This window comes from Musa acuminata, chromosome BXJ2-10, assembly GCF_036884655.1.
Source record: "Musa acuminata AAA Group cultivar baxijiao chromosome BXJ2-10, Cavendish_Baxijiao_AAA, whole genome shotgun sequence".
Classification (NCBI taxonomy): Eukaryota; Viridiplantae; Streptophyta; class Magnoliopsida; order Zingiberales; family Musaceae; genus Musa; species Musa acuminata.
In genome coordinates, this window is record NC_088347.1 from 33,996,655 (window position 1) to 34,014,507 (window position 17,853).

Sequence of the window (17,853 nt, forward strand, 5' to 3'; positions counted from 1 at the left end):
GATGAAGATATCGCCGATTGTTACTGAAAGAACTTCGCTTGTTTTGGTGTATGAGGTAAAGCGGTTCGAGTCTCTTTTCATGCACACCTCTTGGATCTTCCTGTTGTACGCGGTTAGATTCGACTAGGTCGTCGCACGCGCAGCACACTTGCCTGAGACGGCGATCTGATTTCTTGACCTTTCGATTCATGACCAAAAGCAAGTTTGTCATGGAATTTAGCATGATCTTAGGGGTGTGTGTTCCGATGACTATAACAAATCTAGACACCATTTCATCTTCTGCGATCCACGCATCATAGATCTTCTACCGACATGAGCAAACAATGCAAAGGGGCGTTCGTTCATCTCGGATCCTCCCGCCGTACGCCGCCGCAGCGGTTGGAAGGCGCGTACGGCCGTACACGTACACAGAATCCAACACCTCCCACCGACCTAAATCCAGACTCCCTCTTCCTCCTCCTTTCTCTCACTGATCTTTCCACCACAGGACGGACGCCCGACATGGCGTCATTCTTGCAACTCCCCGCTGCCTTCCCTACTTCTCGGTAACAAAATAATCTCCCTGTCAAGATTGCTTCTTCCGTCAAAATGGCGGCGATCGCGAAGCTTCTGTTGCTTCATTCTCTTTCTCTCGGTTCTCGATCTCAGCTAACGGAGAAGGTGTGGAGGATACGTCAAAAGTATCGCCTTTCCACTTCGGATTAGATCGATCGGTGGAAAATTCTGCAAGATCGCCCCCTTTTTCTATCTTTGCAGCATTTACATCCGTCTTCTTGCCAAATTTCTCTAAAAGTCAACTTTCCATTAACAAGAATAATAATAATAAATGGAATGGCCTGTCTCCGTTGCCATTTCGTTCCTCGAGATCCGAATTGTCCCTGTCACCAAGGCTGTTTCGATCTGGTTTCTTTCTTCTGTATTTATGGCAGGAGGGGATTCGTAGCGAAAGATGGTGCACAACGGTGTGGTCGCTGCCTTTGAGTTTCCAGGTCGCGGGACAGGGTTTAGGCTGCGCTTGGCTTGGTCAAGAAGAGGAGCGCAAGATCGAACGGGTTGTCGATGCCGGACCGTGGATTCTGCTGCGGAGGTTCGCCGCTCGGATCGCCGGTCGATTTCGGGGTGGAGATGGCCCGGGTGAGGACGAGGATGGAAGGGATTTTTAGGTCTCGTGAGAAAGCTCGATATGTCAGGGCCCAGACTTCCGGTTTGTTCTTCCGACATTTCTTGATCGTTTACTATAATTAAATATTGCGTTTTGTTGCTCAATTTTTGGTATCTTCATGAACTACTTTGTGATCTCTGAATTGCTGCCCTTTCATCTGACACATTTCTTGTTCGATCTATCATCGTGGGTTGAGTTGAATGTTCGAAGTTGATAGGTTTATGGGAAGGATTTCTTTAGCTAGAAGAATGAATTTGTGATCAAGAACTTTACCATGACTTGTCCTCACATTGGGTGCTCTGCTTCTGTTCTTGTCAACTCTGAATCAGGTGACCTGGAGAATGTGCCAACTGATAAGCTTCAGACGAAGCCATCCGGCCATGTTCTGCCCTACGTTGGTGTAGCCTGCTTGGGAGCCATTTTGTTTGGATATCATCTTGCGTATGTTTCTCAAATGAACAATCTAATGTACATTATTCTAGACCAAATTTTTCAGAAGCTGAATGAATCATGTTTGCAGTAGCAAATGCCATTTGTTCTTTGGTCCTTCAAAGGCATCAATACTTTGCCCATTTCAGTGCTCTATTGCAATTTAGTTTGCTTAATTTCTGGGTTGTTGTTGCATTTGTATGTTGCAGTGTGGTGAATGGGGCACTTGAATATCTTGCAAGGGATCTTGGAATTGCTAAAGATACTGTCTTACAAGGTATATTCATTTCTCATCCTTTCTGGTTACCAGATCAAACTGCATCTTCTAGTTCGGCCGAGAGAAATCTTTATCTATGTGTGTAAAATCTTATGAATACTACTTTTGAGTATAGAAAAGGTGTTGACAAGGACATGGCCAATTGTCAAGTTACTGGGTTATTATGTTTCATTTTGTTCCATGTTCCCTATATCGCCCTTTCTATTCTTGAATCACATGCAGGATGGGTCGTTAGCACAACCCTTGCCGGTGCAACTGTAGGTTCTTTTACCGGAGGAACATTGGCTGATAAATTAGGTCGAATCCGAACTTTCCAGCTTGATGCCATTCCGCTTGTAATTGGTGCATTTCTCAGGTTTTGTTACCGGCACAATTGCATTATGTAACTGTAGTTAGTGATGATATACAGTGCGTAACTTGATGGAAAATTTGGTTGCAGTGCAACAGCCCAAGATGTACCAACAATGATAATTGGTCGATTACTTGCTGGATTTGGAATTGGAATCTCTTCTGCCATTGTGCCACTGTACATATCAGAGGTTCCTGATTTTTGTATCCAATGTGCTGATCGTAGCTCATGAGCTGATATGCACGCTTACGTAGCTGAAATATCTTTCGCTGTCAGATATCACCGACTGAAATTCGTGGAGCGCTTGGATCTGTCAACCAACTTTTCATTTGCATTGGTATTCTTATGGCCTTGGTGGCTGGATTGCCTTTGGCAGGAAATCCGAAATGGTGCATGTTCCTCAACTGTCAGATATCTTTTTGCATGTCCCTTGCTTGATTAACTAGAACTTAAACTATGGCGAACATTGTCAAAGTACTTCCATTATTAGCTTATCTCTTCAAGATTGTCCATTGTGTTAGGAGGTCATTTACTAGAACTGCTAAAAAAAAAGGGCCTTACATGATGTTATTAAGATTTGGATTCTCTGTTAAATTGCTTTTTCTAATCGACTTCATTGTGTCTTTCTTATGTTAGTAGTAACTTACATTCCTGATCTAAATTTGATTGGACAAAGGAGCTTGGATGAAATGCAATCATATCAGTTAACGTAGATCCTGTAGGTCAATGTGCCGGGGTTATTTGGTAACTAAATTGTCTTACCTTGTGTTTGCTATTCGATAGATTTCTGATTTTACAATCTTGATAGTTTGGAAAATACACTGCTGGTGTTGCTGTCGGGTGTCTTCATCATAAACTTGAATCAGCTCTATTTATGTTGCTATTTTTCATGGTGTTGTCATGCAGTTGTGACATTCATATTAATCATGTTAATTCTTTTTATTTTGTAAAAAATAAGAATATAGGCTTTAAATACTTTACCTTTAATTGTATATTTAGTTATCTTATATTGTCCTACCATTAGGTGGAGGACCATGTTTACCGTTGCAATTTTTCCTGCTGTGCTAATGGCACTTGGAATGGCTGTTTGTCCAGAAAGCCCTCGCTGGCTGTTTCAGGTTCTCGGCTGACACACTCCTTTAAGTTGTGGCCTTCTTGTTAATCTCTTTTTCACACGCCAAACCTCCATGTCATCTTCTGCACTGCAGCAAGGGAAACTTTCTCAGGCTGAAACAGCTATGAAGAAACTCTATGGAAAAGAAAAGGTTGCTGAGGTTATGCATGGCCTAAGAGCAAGTGGTGAAGGTTCAACTGAACCAGATGCTGGTTGGTTTGATCTATTCAGTAAACGCTATTGGAAAGGTGCTCTAAATTGTACTCCCATCACTGGTCTATAATCTTTTGATCTCTTTAATATTTGCACTTTTCTTACCTTTTAATTTTGCATATTTGAGCTTCTATAATGAATATGTTTTTAATTCTCTTTACCAAACTCACCTTATAGAACTGATGATTGTAATAAAATCATAACCGGGATTGACACTTGATTGTTACAGTTCATGATGGATTTAGTCTTTAGACGAATTCAGGCTCTTAGTCTTAACTGATTTCTAACAGAGACGCTACATGTTCATGCCGTTGTTTGTTTCTGTGCCATAGCTGTATTCAACAAAGTGCAGTCAATATTAATGTGAAATTAAATTGTTCGCTGAGACAAAATTTCTGAAATTTCCAACTGCAGTTGTGAGTGTTGGTGCAGCATTATTCTTGTTTCAACAATTGGCTGGAATAAATGCCGTCGTGTACTATTCTACAGCTGTATTTCGCAGTGCAGGAATCTCCTCTGATGTTGCGGCTAGTGCTCTTGTTGGTGCATCAAATGTTTTCGGTATGTTTTTCCATATGTCCAATTAAGGATTCCTGACATAAGTTATTCCACACACCACAAACCTTGACACATATAATGATGTTGTTATAGGCACTATCATTGCTTCTTCTTTGATGGACAAACGGGGGAGGAAAAGCCTTCTGATCACGAGTTTTATTGGCATGGTAACACATTTTTCTCATGCTGAAGAATTTAATAAGTTGAACTATCTTGAATGTACATAGAACCGTTCTTGGTATCAGCTTATTGCTATAACTGAATTCACACATTGCAGTTCGATATTGTCGCAAAAGAACTTATTTTTTGAGCAAGTTTTGAATTTTAAATTAAACATCTTTGCGCACGGTATACAATTAGTGCTGAGCAGTAGCCTTCTAAATTATATGAGGAATCAAAACATCATGTTCGGAGTATTCAGCAATTATGGTCCCAAAAGCTAAGCAAATGAACACTAAACAGGGACATCAAGAGGCAACTACATGGACTATGGTTTGCGCTAAGGATGTTGGTGATAAGAACTGCTTCGGAAGGGTTTCCTATAAACATTTGTCACTCTATATGGATGCAGACTTGAACTTAACAGTCTCAAAGCAAAAGGTTAATTCAAGTGTAGTAGTTGCCCCTGCTTTATTACTAGACAGAAGAGAAGATCTATTTCGAGTAAAAAATGGGTCAATGGAGTCGGGCAATATCACATAGATGGTTGTGTAGTAATTGATCGTTCTTCTGATGTTGCATAAGCAGGTCTCCGAGGTTTTTTTATGATCCCGCCTAGAATGTTTAGAGTTCTTGATGAATGAATATAACACAAAGGCTTGAATGTGCTTGAACATATGCTCATCAACTGCTCATGCGAGGAGTTGAGTCTTTCCCTCATAACAAATTACTCATCAATTTTCTGCGGTATGAATGAAATTGTTGTGGCAAAGTTTGACTTTTAATAAACTGCAAATTACTTATCACTTTTTCTGCAGTCTGAATGAAATTGTTGTGCCAAAGTTTGACTTTTAATAAACTGCATCCAAGCTAGCATTTCGATGAACGCGGATAACTGCGAGGAAGCCAAGTACATGAGTGCAAAGTTGCAGAAGACACCTTACGAGAAGAACAAAAATTTTTATTAGACTTTTCTACTCAAAAAAATATTTTTTTTTTCTCAAGCTGATTTTTTCTTGCACTGTAATTGTTATTTCTGAAGGCTGCTTCCATGTTGCTGCTCTCCTTGTGTTTCACATGGAAGTCTCTTGCGCCATATTCAGGAACCCTTGCAGTTCTTGGCACTGTCCTGTAAGTGAAGTATCACTCTGCTACGATTGTCAATCTCCTATGTTTCCTACTTTCTGAAGGATTTTTGTTGTTTGCTCGCATCTGATACACTTGAATCGGTTAAATTGCGATGCAACAGATACGTGCTATCTTTTTCACTGGGTGCTGGTCCTGTACCTGCTCTTCTTCTCCCTGAGATATTTGCCTCCAGGATCAGAGCCAAGGCAGTCGCATTGTCTCTTGGCATGCATTGGGTAAGGCACTTACTCAGCATAACCTTCCATCCACAAACACCTAATTAGCTAATCTTCTCAGTTAATTTATATTCTCGTATTATCCTCTTTTGTCAATATTAACTTGGATCCTCATGTCCGCAGGTTTCCAATTTTGTCATCGGTCTCTGCTTCTTGAGCGTCGTGAATAGGTTCGGAATCGCCACGGTATACTTGGGGTTTGCAACGGTATGCGTTCTTGCAGCTCTGTACATTGCTGGCAACGTAGTGGAGACCAAGGGCCGGTCCTTGGAAGAGATCGAGCGTGCTCTTAGCGTTGCAGATTGATGCCAGCAAACGCATCGTCTTTTTCCTTTTTTCTTTTTCTGCTGTGTCTTGTCAAAAGGATCATAATGACGAGCATGGACAGCGAGACAGAGAACACCGTTACTTCTGCCATGTTCTAATATGTTCTATTGGGTTATTTCGGCGGACGAGACTTCCGGAGACATCTGAAATGATCAGAGTTTGTTCTACGTCACTTGCTTCATCTCTCTCGGTGGTTCTACATCATATGGTTGATGTGTTGTTCTGGGGCCTGGAGAGTTCAGGAGATGTCGAGAGACTCCACGAGCTTCCACCTCTCACGCGATCTATATGTATCTCCACCTAGCGAGCCAAATCAATCGCGAGAGAAAGGAATCGAGTGGATACTTAAAAGCCAGCGATCCCAGCCGTGCAGCGAGGTTGTCATCAAGCATGTCCATCGTCAGGCGCAGCAACGTCTTCGACCCCTTCTCCCTTGACCTCTTCGACGACCCCTTCCATGGCTTCCCCTTCGACACCTTCCGCTCCCTCTCCGAGTCGCTGCCGAGCGAGACGTGGGCCGTCGCCAACACCCGAATCGACTGGAAGGAGACGCCGGAGGCGCACGTGTTCAAGGCGGACCTCCCGGGGGTGAAGAAGGAGGAGGTGAAGGTGGAGGTGGAGGACGGCAGGGTGCTCCAGATCAGCGGGGAGCGGAGCAGGGAGGAGGAGGAGAAGAAGAACGACAAGTGGCACCGGGTGGAGCGGAGCAGCGGGCGGTTCCTGAGGAGGTTCCGGCTGCCGGAGAACGCCAAGGTGGATGAGGTGAAGGCGAGCATGGAGGACGGCGTGCTCACCGTCACGGTGCCCAAACACGAGGTGAAGATGCCTGAGGTGAAGGCCATCGAGATCTCCGGTTGAGGTCTGATTTCCGCGTGGGGCAGCAGCTGGCTGTTGCGTTGGTGTCTGGGGTTCGGTCTTCCGAGGTCGGGGAAGAGCTGCTATAAGATGTTTGGTTGATAGCGTTGCGTCCATATATATTACTACCATAAATATGCGTAGGTGTCTGAGAAATAAAACTGTGTGTGTTTCGTGGTCAATAAAATGATTTTATCCTGATATTTAAATTTGGCCATGGAAATTTATATAGCAAACAAGTATGAAGTTGCAACTTTACGGAAAAATATATATGAAATTTGATCCATATATCTGTCTTTAATGATCGAAGAATTTGTCCTTTAGAAGCTGAATTGGAAATTCACATTATGGTAGACGAATCATTAAATTGGTATCACATACCTGTTTGCTCACTCCATCAATCATACCACACATCAGAGGGAAGGAACGGTCGCTACACCGCCACGTAATAGGTCTCGACTCTCTACTGCAAACGGTTGACATGACGCGCGTTGACAGGAAGCGGAGCACGCGTGTACACGAGCAGCAAAAGGCTGTTCGACTTGGAACCACGTATTGATCTGGAAATGGAGCAAGCTTCCTTGTTTCCGTGAACGACAGAAGTCGATCGTGTACGTTTCATCAGGTGCGTGAACCAGTGAGTTCGATGTGTTCTATTTCAGATCTTATCTTTGTTCCTTTATAGCAGTAAATGCTGATTGAGACGAACATAATATGTCAGAAACAGAGCGATTTATGCTTAGCTTTCATTTCCCAGCGAAAAGAAAGAAGCCATGGTTAATGGAAGATACTGAGTTGGGTGCTCACACGGTAGCGTCTCATGGAGTAAAGGTGGCGAGGTTCCCACCTGCGTGACTGGATTATGCTGGTTCTCCTCGGCGCGCTTGAGCTCGTGTTCTATGTCGTCGATCCATTTGATCGCTTCGTTGGGAAGGACATGATGGCCGATCTCAAGTACCCACTGAAGAGCACCACAGTGCCATTCTGGGCTGTTCCTGTATGTTCTTGCTTTGACTCCATCCAAACAAGACGGTTCCTTTGAGCTCTGCGAAGTCCTTCGTTGTGTTGCAGATCATCGCCGTCGTGTTTCCTCGTCTGGTCTTCGGAGCTATCTACTTCAGAAGAAGGGATGTTTATGATCTGCATCATGCAATCCTAGGTAACATTAATCGTTTTCCAGATTCGCCTTGTTACGATTCAGCTGACGACATATGAATCACGCAGGCATCTTGTACTCGGTGCTTGTGTCGGGGATGGTGACCGACGCCATCAAGGACGCGGTTGGCCGGCCTCGTCCGGACTTCTTCTGGCGTTGCTTTCCCGATGGAAAAGAGGTGCTTCATCCTCTCTCTCTCTCTCTCTCTCTCTCTGTCTCTCTCTTTCTCTGTTGCTGCTATACATGAGATATGCAGGTGTCTGACAGCGTTACAACACGGGCTATATGCCACGGGCGAAAGGGAATGATAAAAGATGGCCATAAAAGCTTTCCTAGTGGCCATGCTTCATGTAGGTGATAGATAAATCGCCGAAGCTTCCTTTCATGGTCGTCGCTGCAAATGACTTGTGCTTCCATCTTCACGCAGGGTCATTTGCAGGCTTAGGCTTCTTCTCCTGGTACCTGGCGGGAAAGATCCAAGCTTTTGATCGCAGAGGTCACATCGCAAAGCTTTGACTCGTGTTTCTTCCTCCACTGGTTGCGTGCATGGTGTCAATCTCCCTGGTGAATGATTACTTACATCACTGGGGAGATGTGTCTGCTGGTGGTCTTTTAGGTTTGTATCCCTGCGTTCGATTGCCATCGTTTGCTAAGAATTCACAGGACAGGATTGTTGAGATTGTTGTCCGTATTCATGCAGGAATAGTGGTGGGTTCGTGTTGTTACCTGCAGTTCTATCCACCGCCGTATCACGTACATGGTGTGTTCCTTCGTAGCTTAAAATTAGAAGAACTGTGTGTATTATTAGATCTCTCCTGAAAGTGATGAATCAGATCTATGTTAATTTGGCATGCATTCCATTCAGCAAGACCATACTATTTGTTTTCAGGATGGGGGACGCATGCATACTTGCAGGTGTCGACTGAGACGAGGAACGGTGGTCGGACATGGAGGACGAGGGGGAACACGAGTGAGTCTGAGGTAGGGTTGGGAACTCGCAATGGTTTCATGTGAAGACGAAGGTGGTGACGCGAGTACCGCAGAAGACATGGATGCAGCTGGCATGAGATATGTTACCTGAAGAACGAGTGTAATATGATATCTACGACCTTTCTGTATTCCTATCGTGGAACGATATATATGCTGCAGACAAACTATCGGACTTTTCATTATCGAGCACTCCATCGATTCAATCTTTTACTGGAACAAACTAAAACGAAAAATGATAAATACGTATTTATCATCCTCGAATCATAACTCGCAGCCCCAAAATTCACCTGTTCTAGATATTCCAATTCAAAAAATAATAATAACATCGAGTTCTCCTTCTATATCTGTTCTCGTTCTCCACCATCATCAGGCAGCCTACAGCGACAGACGATTATTTAATTGACTTTAGGAAACTTCAAGCCGTTTTCCAGCGATTTATCTTCCAGCCAAAAAGGCGAAGATCACGGCGGATAGGAACAACACAAGATGATGACATCGCCAGATTCCGTGGTCAATTCCACGGTTTTGCGACCGGACGTCCCTACGGAGGGAGACCGGAGTACCACCCACCCATGTGCTCGCTCATCATCCCCCTCTCATTCCTTCCATCTCACCTTCCATCATCCCCCTCGACATGTAGTACTACACGCTCACACACACATGTATGAACATTTTTTACCGTGGCGGTAAGATATAAAGTGACCAGCAACTACTGCATGCCGAATTGAACGTTCACCAACCTTTAACAGCATTAATTGCCCCCAAAAACCATTGACCAACCCCAACAAACAGACAACAACCGTACGTAATAAGTTCTATCACCTCAATCCACGGGAAGCTCCTAAACGGGCACTATCAACCAGCTATGCTCCGTCGCCATTACGTCCCGTTGCCGTCGAGCAACACTCAAAATGTACCAACTTCACGGCGCTAAAAGCGAACATCCAATGCAGTGAGTAAAAGCGGCGAACCGAAAAAACGGAAAAGAAAAGAATTACGAACGTAAAAAAACAAAAAACAAAAGAAAAAAGAAAAAAGAGATTTGAAACACTACTTGACAGGCTGGACTTTTGTCCTCATTCCATCTGGTTCTCAACCACTCTTACTACCATCATCATTACTTCTACTACTAACTAATTGCTTGCTTACCAGTGCGCGCCTCAGCACTTGTTGGGGGTGAAGCCTACCGACGCCTTCTCAAGGTCGAAACTGACACGTGTCCCCTGCTGCTGCACGTTGCCGATGATGGAGAGCGGCGCCGTGGTCGGGGCGAAGGCTAGGCAGTAGGTGCCCGCGCCGTCCACCGGGATCAGGTAGTTCTTCGCTGGCAGCCGCAGCTCCCGGCCGCCTGGGAAGTGGAACCCCACCGTCGGTACCTCCACGCTCGTCCTGGACGACAGGTCGTAGCACGTGTCGAACAGCGACACTCCCGAGGCCGAGGGCAGCGATGCCGTCCCCGCCCGGAAGGCGTCCCGCAGCGCCGAGTACGCCCCCTCTTGTAGCCGCGTCACCGCTGTGCCGGAGTCCACGATCACGCCGCCGGCCCCGCTCTCGTCCACCGCGAAGGCCGAAGGCGGGATGGACAGCATCTCACCGCCCACGCTGATACCGGTCACACCGACGTAGTAGAAGGTCTCGAGCCGGCGGTTGCGGAGGAGGGGTGCGGTCACGGCGGGAGCAGCGACGGAGGGGGAAGCGGCGGAGGCGGCGCTGAAATCTAGGGTGGAGGAGGCAGGGGAGTCGCGGTCCACGAGGCAGTAGGAGAAAGAGCGGGCCGAGATTTGGGAGGGGAAGGAGAGGGGTCCACCGCCGAGGGCGAGCAGCCCGGCCGCACCGACAAACAGGCCCTCGTTGTCGTGGCCGCACCCGATTGCGACGCCAGACACCGGATCCGACCCGCCGAGGGTCACCGTCTCCGTGGCGAAGTCCCCGACGGTGTAAGATCCGTCTCCGTAAGAGACCTGATACAGGCAGTTCCCCTCGCTACCGCCTCTGCCGGATGTGGTGGCGGCGGCGATGGAGGAAGAGGAGTTCCGGCAGGCGGATATGTCGAGGGAGCGGCATTGGGAGGAATCGCAGGAGAGGGGGGCGTAGGAGGATGAAGCGGAGGGATCGAAGACGGGGTCGGTCTGCTGGTAGCAGTCGGCGCAGGGGGCGCACTGAATCCAGCTGACGTCACTGCCGGTGTCGAGAACCATGTAGAGCGGCTTGGCAGGGCTGCCGACCCCGACCCGGGAGAAGTACTCGCCGCTCCCCAGGCTGGTCCCTGAGACGACAGGACCCTCGATCGAGTCTGCGGCAGCGATCGGAAGCGCCTTGTCCTCGGCGATGGGCTTCAGATCGGAAGCAGCGACGCCGCCGACGGCGAGGGCTGCGCGGGCCGCGATGGAGTGGACGCGGGCGGCGTCGCGTCGGAGGCGGGCCAGGGTCAGGGCCTTGTAGTCCGGGTGTCGGTGGCCGTCGGAGGAGGGGAGGAAGTCGCGGGAGTGGAGGGGAAGGGTGATGGCGGAGGACGAAATATTATGGGAGAGGGGGTGGTGGGAGGAGACGGGGTCGAAGGACAAGGCCCGGAGGGCCAGGGCTAGGGTGGCGGAAACGTCGAGGGTGGCTGTCGTAGTGGACCGGGTGCTCCGCGGCGGGAAGTGACGGGAAACGGCTGAGGAGGTGGAGAACGCGAGTAGGGAGAGCAGAAAGAGAAGGAAGCGGTGGCGGTGGGTGCCGTCCTCCGCCATCAGACCTGCAAGGATGACAACAACAGTGGCTAGGTGGTGAGAGAATGAGGAGAGAGTCTAAGAGATGGCCGAGGAGTGGAGTAGATTGCTGCAGAAGCGAATTTAATGGACGGAAAGGAAGCCAACGGAAACGAATGGTAAATGGGGTCACGTCATCGGCGTTGGTTTGGGGTGATTGAAGAGGACGGGGCGGTGGCGAGGAGAGAGAGAGAGTGGGTAGGGTTTTAGCCTTGCAACTCTTGGGCTTGATGGAGAGAGAAGATCCGTTGCTACTATTTCAACTTGGGTGATCTTGTTGCGTTTTATAAATATATATAAAATGTATATATATATAAAATAACTTGTTGCGTTTTATAAATATTTTATTTGGACATAAAGGCCAGTGGTGGTGCTATTTACTCCGGAAAATCATGTTAAAAGTTGGATACGCTTTTTATTTTATTTTATGGACATGCCACGATGATGATGATGCTGATACAAAGGGCAAACACCACCAAAAGGCATCCATCCGCAACCGTCAATGTCACATCATGATGAAGGGATCTCATCATCGTTTTCTAGCGCTTGGACCGCACCTGATCTTAAATCATTGTACCCTTGGAAGCAACGGGCCCCACCTTTTTAATTGAAAGGGCCCCTCTCCTTCGAAGGCACACAGAGGCCATCGTCCCCGACCAAAGTGATCCACCAAAATGTGGCATTTGAACCCGTCACGTCTGTTTGGACTGGACACGTATGCCCGCAGAGCAAGGCCCCTCTATGGATCCGTCCATTTGAGACTCGACAATGGAATTAAGTCGCTGGTCCCCCTCCCAGATCCAACCTCCTCTTTCTCCGGTTCGGAAGGATGGTAGTAAAATTACCCCGGCCAGGCAATTAATAGGCAGGTTTGATAGCCACACAAGGCAGCCATGTCTTGTAAGCTCGTGATAACTCTTTGCCCCACCTCAAAGTGGCCTTCCCAGGTTCACAAACAGTGCTAATGCATGCATGACATCATGAGATGCAGCGTGCAGTTGAGGGCGCCCGGCCCATTGTTGGTCCAACAGGCAACCTGCACTCGCAATGTCAGTTCTTGAGTAAAGGCACACAAGAAGAAATCTGGAAACGGTACCTGCTTAACATTAAATAGGACCAAAATCAAGGTCGAACAGTGAGTGTCATTCATGGATAGGTATGAGAAATAATATAACTTGAGCAGCAATATGACATCAAACTATTCGTTTGAAAGAAGAAGAAGGATCACTCACTTCTGTTTTGGAAAGATGCCTTCCCTCATCATGCATAGAGAATATTTGGAGAAGAAAACTGGCCCCAGTTGGAAGAAGGATCACTCACTTCTGTTTTGTAAAAAAAAAAAAGGCATTGGACTCATTTAGTTGCCAAAACACCAGTTCTGAATCATCTACAAACCAGTGCAACTTTGCAATAATGCTTCTCATGATCGATATGACATGACACATGTTCTGAGTTTAGTCCTTATCAATGAACCATAATATGCAAAAATTTACCAATCTCAAGACCTGATACACATTAAAAAAAAAACCTTAATATTCCAGTAAACTTATCCACTCATAAAACAGAAATAGAATGGTACAATTTCTTTTTATTATATTAGGTGTGGGACTTGTCTGATACACAAGCAGCAAATGCGATGTGATGTGCACAACTGTTCAACTAATAATGTCTACAATCTTTAACAGAAAAAAATGGAGCGAGGACACAAACTGAATATGCCAGCAATCAACACAAAAAATTACTTTGCTAAATCAATTGAGAATCAGGATTGATTTCCAAAATCTTAGATGTTTAGTGCAAAGCACCAAGATAAGAAATGAAATTTTACTACAGAGCACACAAAAAATTACACAAACACAAGCTTACTCCATTATAGCTCAGCAGCATCCAACACATGCAAGCCAAAAGATACCTTAAATTGGAAGATTAATTCTCAAAACTGTAATAAGAAATCACTGAAAAGGCTCCAAAACAAAAAGTTCCCAACCACTGCTACTAGGAGTTATCCGATGATGAAAATTTTTAAAGCCAGAGCCTATTTCATGTGGCCATAGAGAAAAGAAAGGGAAATCAGAAGAATTTCTCCAAAGGCAAATGAAAAGGCTTAAACATCACTATAAGACATTTACAGGTATCTATTTCATGTAGTCATAGAGAAAAGAAAGGAAAATCAGAAGATTTTCTCCAAACACAAACAAAAACACTCGAATATCAGTATAAGACATTTACAGGTTACCGACATTATAACAATAATTAAACTCAATTCCTACTGTACTACATGAAATGTTAATTAAGCATAATAGTTACGCAAACCATGGCCACGCATATATATAGATAGATCCTTTGGCTGTTTCAAGAATCCATCTTCTCCAAGTTCAATCAGAAAGTAACTCGGGATACTTAACAAGTTATGCTTGAAACTTACATGAGCAAAAAATAAAAACGAGAAAAAACTGGATGTAGCAACGGACATGTGCAACTTAGTGGAGCACAGACATCAAATTATTAGAAGTGAAGAACAGATAAGACAATGAATAACCTACTTTTTATTCGCTGTTTATCCTACAACAGGTATCATGCCAATGAATAGGCGGCATGCAGCTCAGGGCTTGAGCATTTCACAATCACTGTGCATTCTCTAAAAATACACACAAGCATTATACAACAACCTGCTTACTATGATGTTATAATGTTCTAGTAGTGTGAACACAATCTCTTTGATGACACTGTACAAACAAGGTCTTATTTCCCTACTCCATTTCCGAAAGAATGGAAGCCACGGTTAAAACCTAAGTCCACTTAGCTAAATTTGCACAAGAGAATGAATGTTATATATAACAACAATCTATCTTCTTTGAGACATATATAGGCGACACCATCATTTGTGTTCATGTAAAATCAATGACATAGATTATTTTAATTACTTTTATTTTAGAAGAAGAAGTTTAATTACTATGGGGCCAGAATCTCTCTTATTCATGCAGTCAAAGTTACAAAAATATGACATTAGCTTCCATCACCTGTAATTGCTTCTATCTGGGTGCTCACGTTAGATTACTAAACATCCAACATGTCCCTTCATTTTTGGTGGTCCTTCATCGCTATGCTCCTACCCATCCCCACACTTCTTCTACCCTATCACTTAAGACTCTGACTTGCAGGCTTGCAGCAGTTAAAGACTTCGTGACAAATCTTGTGGTTATTCATGTTTCAAGGAAGCTATGCCCATATCTGATAGCTCTGAGCCCCAAAAATTCTAGCAAAGCACATTACCACTTGGCTATCACGTGATGCATAAAAAGATTCCCCCGACTTGAGGGAACAGAGATTCAATGGCTGAAAGATTAGGAGAGTTACTCCCGTCGCTTAGAACCAGATTGATGCCGTAATAATATATGGCCATATTGCAGAATTTGATTAGTCCACCCAAGGAACAATATGACAGGCTAAAGGCCAAGAAATTGGGGGAAAAAAAGGAACAAATTGTCCTATCAAACAAGCCCTAACGGCGAAGTAGAGCGAAGGAGACATTCTCGAGGATTTCCAAGTAATCGTCCATAAGCTGTTGATGAAATTATGAGAGAATAAACGATCATGACATTAAATCCCTTGTTTCCACTCTGTTGGTCTAAAACGATCGTAAACGAAGAACGAAAGACAAGAGGAACTTGGTAAAGTTGTAATACCTGGTTCTTGGTGGAGGAGACGGAGGTGGAAGAGGAGGAGGAACGACCATCCAATCCCTCACCTGGGTTAGAGCACTATTCAAGAACCAGAAACCCATCAACAAAAGGATGTTCCTTTGATCTGCTCATGATACTTCATGCAGGAACAATACGTCAAGATCTCTCTCTCTCTCTCTCTCTCTCTCTCTCTCTCTCTCTCATGTTTTCTTGATTCCACCGCCGTTGATTTCCTACACCTCTTTGGGGTTAGAGACCGATTCAAGAACCAGAGACCCTGCAATAAGAGTATGTTCTTTACCGATCGAAGAACAATTAGTAGGGCGACGCATACTGTTTCCGTCGAAGAACGATTGCCTGCGATCGCCACGGCGCCTGCTCTCCTCCTTGCTTTCTTTTATTCCACCGCCCACAGGAATCGTTCCGCCTCTTGTTTTGTCGTTTTCCTTGTTCCTTTTTTGGGCCGTCGCTTTCGTCGTGGGTAGTAGCTTATATATATATATATATATATATATATATATATATATATATATATGGAGGATCGAGTGCAAGTCTTTTCCTTGTAAGTTGATTCGGTGGCAGTAGGTGAATGCGCCACAAAAACCATGCTCATTCACGAGACAGATCGGACAAAATCCAGCACATCGTCGTCAGTGTCCCCCGGCAAAATACAAAGCCAGCACAAGTCCTCCGAGTTCACCACTTGCCCTCCCATCCGCCGGACTTCTCATCTCTTGCCTTCTCGCGCGTGAGTTCGGGCGTCAAACCCAATCGGGATGGCCGGAAGGACGACGCGCCTGCTGTCACTGAAGCTGGCCGTCATGGTCCTCAATCCCTTTCTCGCGCTGCTGCTCTTCTCCGCCACGCCACTCCATGGCCTCAACATCGGCGTCCAGTCTGTCAACTCCGGCGTCACTGCGGTCCGAATCAATCACCTTTTTCCTCTTGCTCTTCTTCTCCTTATTTCAATATTGGATTACTTGGATTCCATTAGGTTGGTTGTCTTCTCTGCAGAGCAAGCAGCAGTGCAGCAGGAAGTGCCAGTCTGATCATTGCACCGGTAAGAGATCGATCTCGCCCTTTGCTTGCTTGATACATCACCGACATCAGATCTAAGGAATTAACATATAGCAAACACATGTCATTCAAGTACCACCCTTGTTGAAATATGGCAAGTATTGTGGCATCCTGTACAGCGGTTGCCCAGGGGAGAAGCCATGTGATTCTCTTGACGCCTGCTGCATGGTGCACGATGCCTGCGTCCAATCCAAGCGTACTGTCTTCCCCCGTTTCCTTGCGTTGTGATCAGTGATGCTTGCTTGGCTGCTAACCAGCGGTGTTGGGGTCGCAGATGATTACTTGAGCCAGGAGTGCAACGAGAACTTCCTCGACTGCATCGCGGCGGTGAGGGCGTCCGGTAAGGGCACGTTCAAGGGGAACAAATGCATGGTGGAGGAGGTAGTGGAGGTGATGACTCTGGTGATAGAAGCCGCCTTGTTAGCCGGAAGGGTTCTTCACAAGCCATAGGAGAAACATGGGGTGAATCAATTTACTGTACGTTGTTTATGTGAGATCACATGTCCCTCCATAAAGTTTGCAATGTTACATCACTTATTGTCCTCGGTTCATCTTATCCATAGCTCATGAGCAGAAGACTTCTGTCCAACTCTGTCTGTCTTTTCTACGAGGAGTATCTCTTTCATTTTGTTATGGTGCATGTTACTGGACTTGTTTGTTCTGTAGCTTTTATATAGAGTGATCCCTTGTCTCAGGGCCTGCAGAAGGCATAGTATAGTGCATACAATGAACACTGGCTGAAGCATAGAGTCATTAACATGACCAACTGGAGATTAAATTTCTCTTTGAGATGATCAAAGATAAAAATCCCTTTATTTTGATTGGAACTCTGTTCTTTTACCATGCTCTCCCTGGATGGGTGATCATCATAATTCGACAACGAGAATCGAGTGCATGAGTTCATTTTCCAACCTTACTAGGGCTCCAACTTTGGTGCCGTAGGAGAGACAGCTCATGGAGGCCCATCTTCTTCTTCTTCTTCTTCTTCTTCTGCAAGCTCTTCACCACCAAAAGGAAATCAAGACCATTGGTTCTTCTACCTTTCAGCAAGAACACGACAAGATGAGGAACAATTATATGGACTTAATTCCCTGAGGGCAACGAGAAAAGTGGCCACGAGAGCATCTCGACGTAGTCTTCCATTTCTTTTCCGCATCCAACGATGTCCTCCCGTTGTGGAACCATATGCCATGTGCGTGGACGACGGAACAACGCGATTAGTGTCAAGAGATAAGCAGCATGCATAAATGGAAAGCTGAAGTATATATATAGATGATGATGATGGTGAAAGGACTAATTGCGTTTCTTCATCTACCAACTCTTTGGTTTAGTAAGAGATGGGGTGTCAAAGAGGAAAGCGAAGGGGGAAAAGGAGGTTTGCAAGCTTTAT

At 45.5% G+C, this 17,853-nt stretch overlaps 4 protein-coding genes and 1 pseudogene across 8 annotated transcripts; 4 read left to right on the forward strand and 1 right to left on the reverse strand.

Annotated features, from left to right (window-relative positions):
• The first annotated feature begins 116 nt into the window (after positions 1-116).
• On the forward strand, positions 117-6,119 carry LOC135625310 (plastidic glucose transporter 4-like). 4 transcript variants are annotated; one of them, XM_065129960.1, is made up of 14 exons: positions 121-545; positions 649-1,204; positions 1,492-1,603; positions 1,801-1,868; positions 2,091-2,223; positions 2,308-2,407; positions 2,494-2,606; positions 3,242-3,335; positions 3,426-3,579; positions 3,959-4,105; positions 4,196-4,269; positions 5,304-5,392; positions 5,511-5,625; positions 5,749-6,119. In XM_065129960.1, the coding sequence occupies exons 2-14, from the start codon at positions 1,060-1,062 to the stop codon at positions 5,929-5,931; spliced, it is 1,527 nt and encodes a 508-aa protein (XP_064986032.1). In that variant the 5' UTR covers positions 121-545; positions 649-1,059; the 3' UTR covers positions 5,932-6,119. The 4 variants fall into 4 exon arrangements, with proteins under 4 accessions (XP_064986033.1, XP_064986032.1, XP_064986030.1 ...); XM_065129959.1 differs by having other exon boundaries at positions 122-545; positions 930-1,204; XM_065129958.1 differs by having other exon boundaries at positions 121-1,204.
• Positions 6,101-7,010, forward strand: LOC103969209 (16.9 kDa class I heat shock protein 1). The gene has a single exon (XM_009382682.3). It carries the CDS (start codon positions 6,241-6,243, stop codon positions 6,808-6,810), a length of 570 nt encoding a protein of 189 aa, XP_009380957.3. The 5' UTR covers positions 6,101-6,240; the 3' UTR covers positions 6,811-7,010.
• A 577-nt stretch (positions 7,011-7,587) lies between these two features.
• LOC135625312 (lipid phosphate phosphatase 2-like) lies at positions 7,588-8,648 on the forward strand (annotated as a pseudogene).
• Positions 8,649-9,614: 966 nt separating this feature from the next.
• LOC135625311 (protein ASPARTIC PROTEASE IN GUARD CELL 1-like) lies at positions 9,615-11,927 on the reverse strand. 2 transcript variants are annotated; one of them, XM_065129963.1, is made up of 2 exons: positions 10,103-11,927; positions 9,615-9,873 (listed from the first exon to the last, which is right to left on the reverse strand). In XM_065129963.1, the coding sequence occupies exon 1, from the start codon at positions 11,683-11,685 to the stop codon at positions 10,114-10,116; it is 1,572 nt and encodes a 523-aa protein (XP_064986035.1). In that variant the 5' UTR covers positions 11,686-11,927; the 3' UTR covers positions 9,615-9,873; positions 10,103-10,113. The 2 variants fall into 2 exon arrangements, with proteins under 2 accessions (XP_064986035.1, XP_064986034.1); XM_065129962.1 differs by having other exon boundaries at positions 9,615-9,883; positions 10,103-11,926.
• Positions 11,928-16,048: 4,121 nt separating this feature from the next.
• LOC135624194 (phospholipase A2 homolog 3-like) lies at positions 16,049-17,157 on the forward strand. Its single transcript, XM_065127598.1, has 4 exons — positions 16,049-16,306; positions 16,401-16,446; positions 16,537-16,659; positions 16,738-17,157. Exons 1-4 carry the CDS (start codon positions 16,163-16,165, stop codon positions 16,911-16,913), a joined length of 489 nt encoding a protein of 162 aa, XP_064983670.1. The 5' UTR covers positions 16,049-16,162; the 3' UTR covers positions 16,914-17,157.
• Positions 17,158-17,853: the final 696 nt, after the last annotated feature.

Bases quoted from the DNA above. Each gene is read 5' to 3' on its own strand.
- LOC135625310 (XM_065129958.1), top strand. From the start codon at position 1,060: ATGCCGGACCGTGGATTCTGCTGCGGAGGTTCGCCGCTCGGATCGCCG. The intron at 2,224-2,307 runs GTTTTGTTACCG...ATTTGGTTGCAG, and splicing joins GTAATTGGTGCATTTCTCAG to TGCAACAGCCCAAGATGTAC. The intron at 3,336-3,425 runs GTTCTCGGCTGA...TCTGCACTGCAG, and splicing joins GCCCTCGCTGGCTGTTTCAG to CAAGGGAAACTTTCTCAGGC.
- LOC103969209 (XM_009382682.3), top strand. From the start codon at position 6,241: ATGTATCTCCACCTAGCGAGCCAAATCAATCGCGAGAGAAAGGAATCG.
- LOC135625311 (XM_065129963.1), bottom strand. From the start codon at position 11,685: ATGGCGGAGGACGGCACCCACCGCCACCGCTTCCTTCTCTTTCTGCTC.
- LOC135624194 (XM_065127598.1), top strand. From the start codon at position 16,163: ATGGCCGGAAGGACGACGCGCCTGCTGTCACTGAAGCTGGCCGTCATG. The intron at 16,307-16,400 runs GTCCGAATCAAT...TCTTCTCTGCAG, and splicing joins TCAACTCCGGCGTCACTGCG to AGCAAGCAGCAGTGCAGCAG. The intron at 16,447-16,536 runs GTAAGAGATCGA...ATGTCATTCAAG, and splicing joins CCAGTCTGATCATTGCACCG to TACCACCCTTGTTGAAATAT.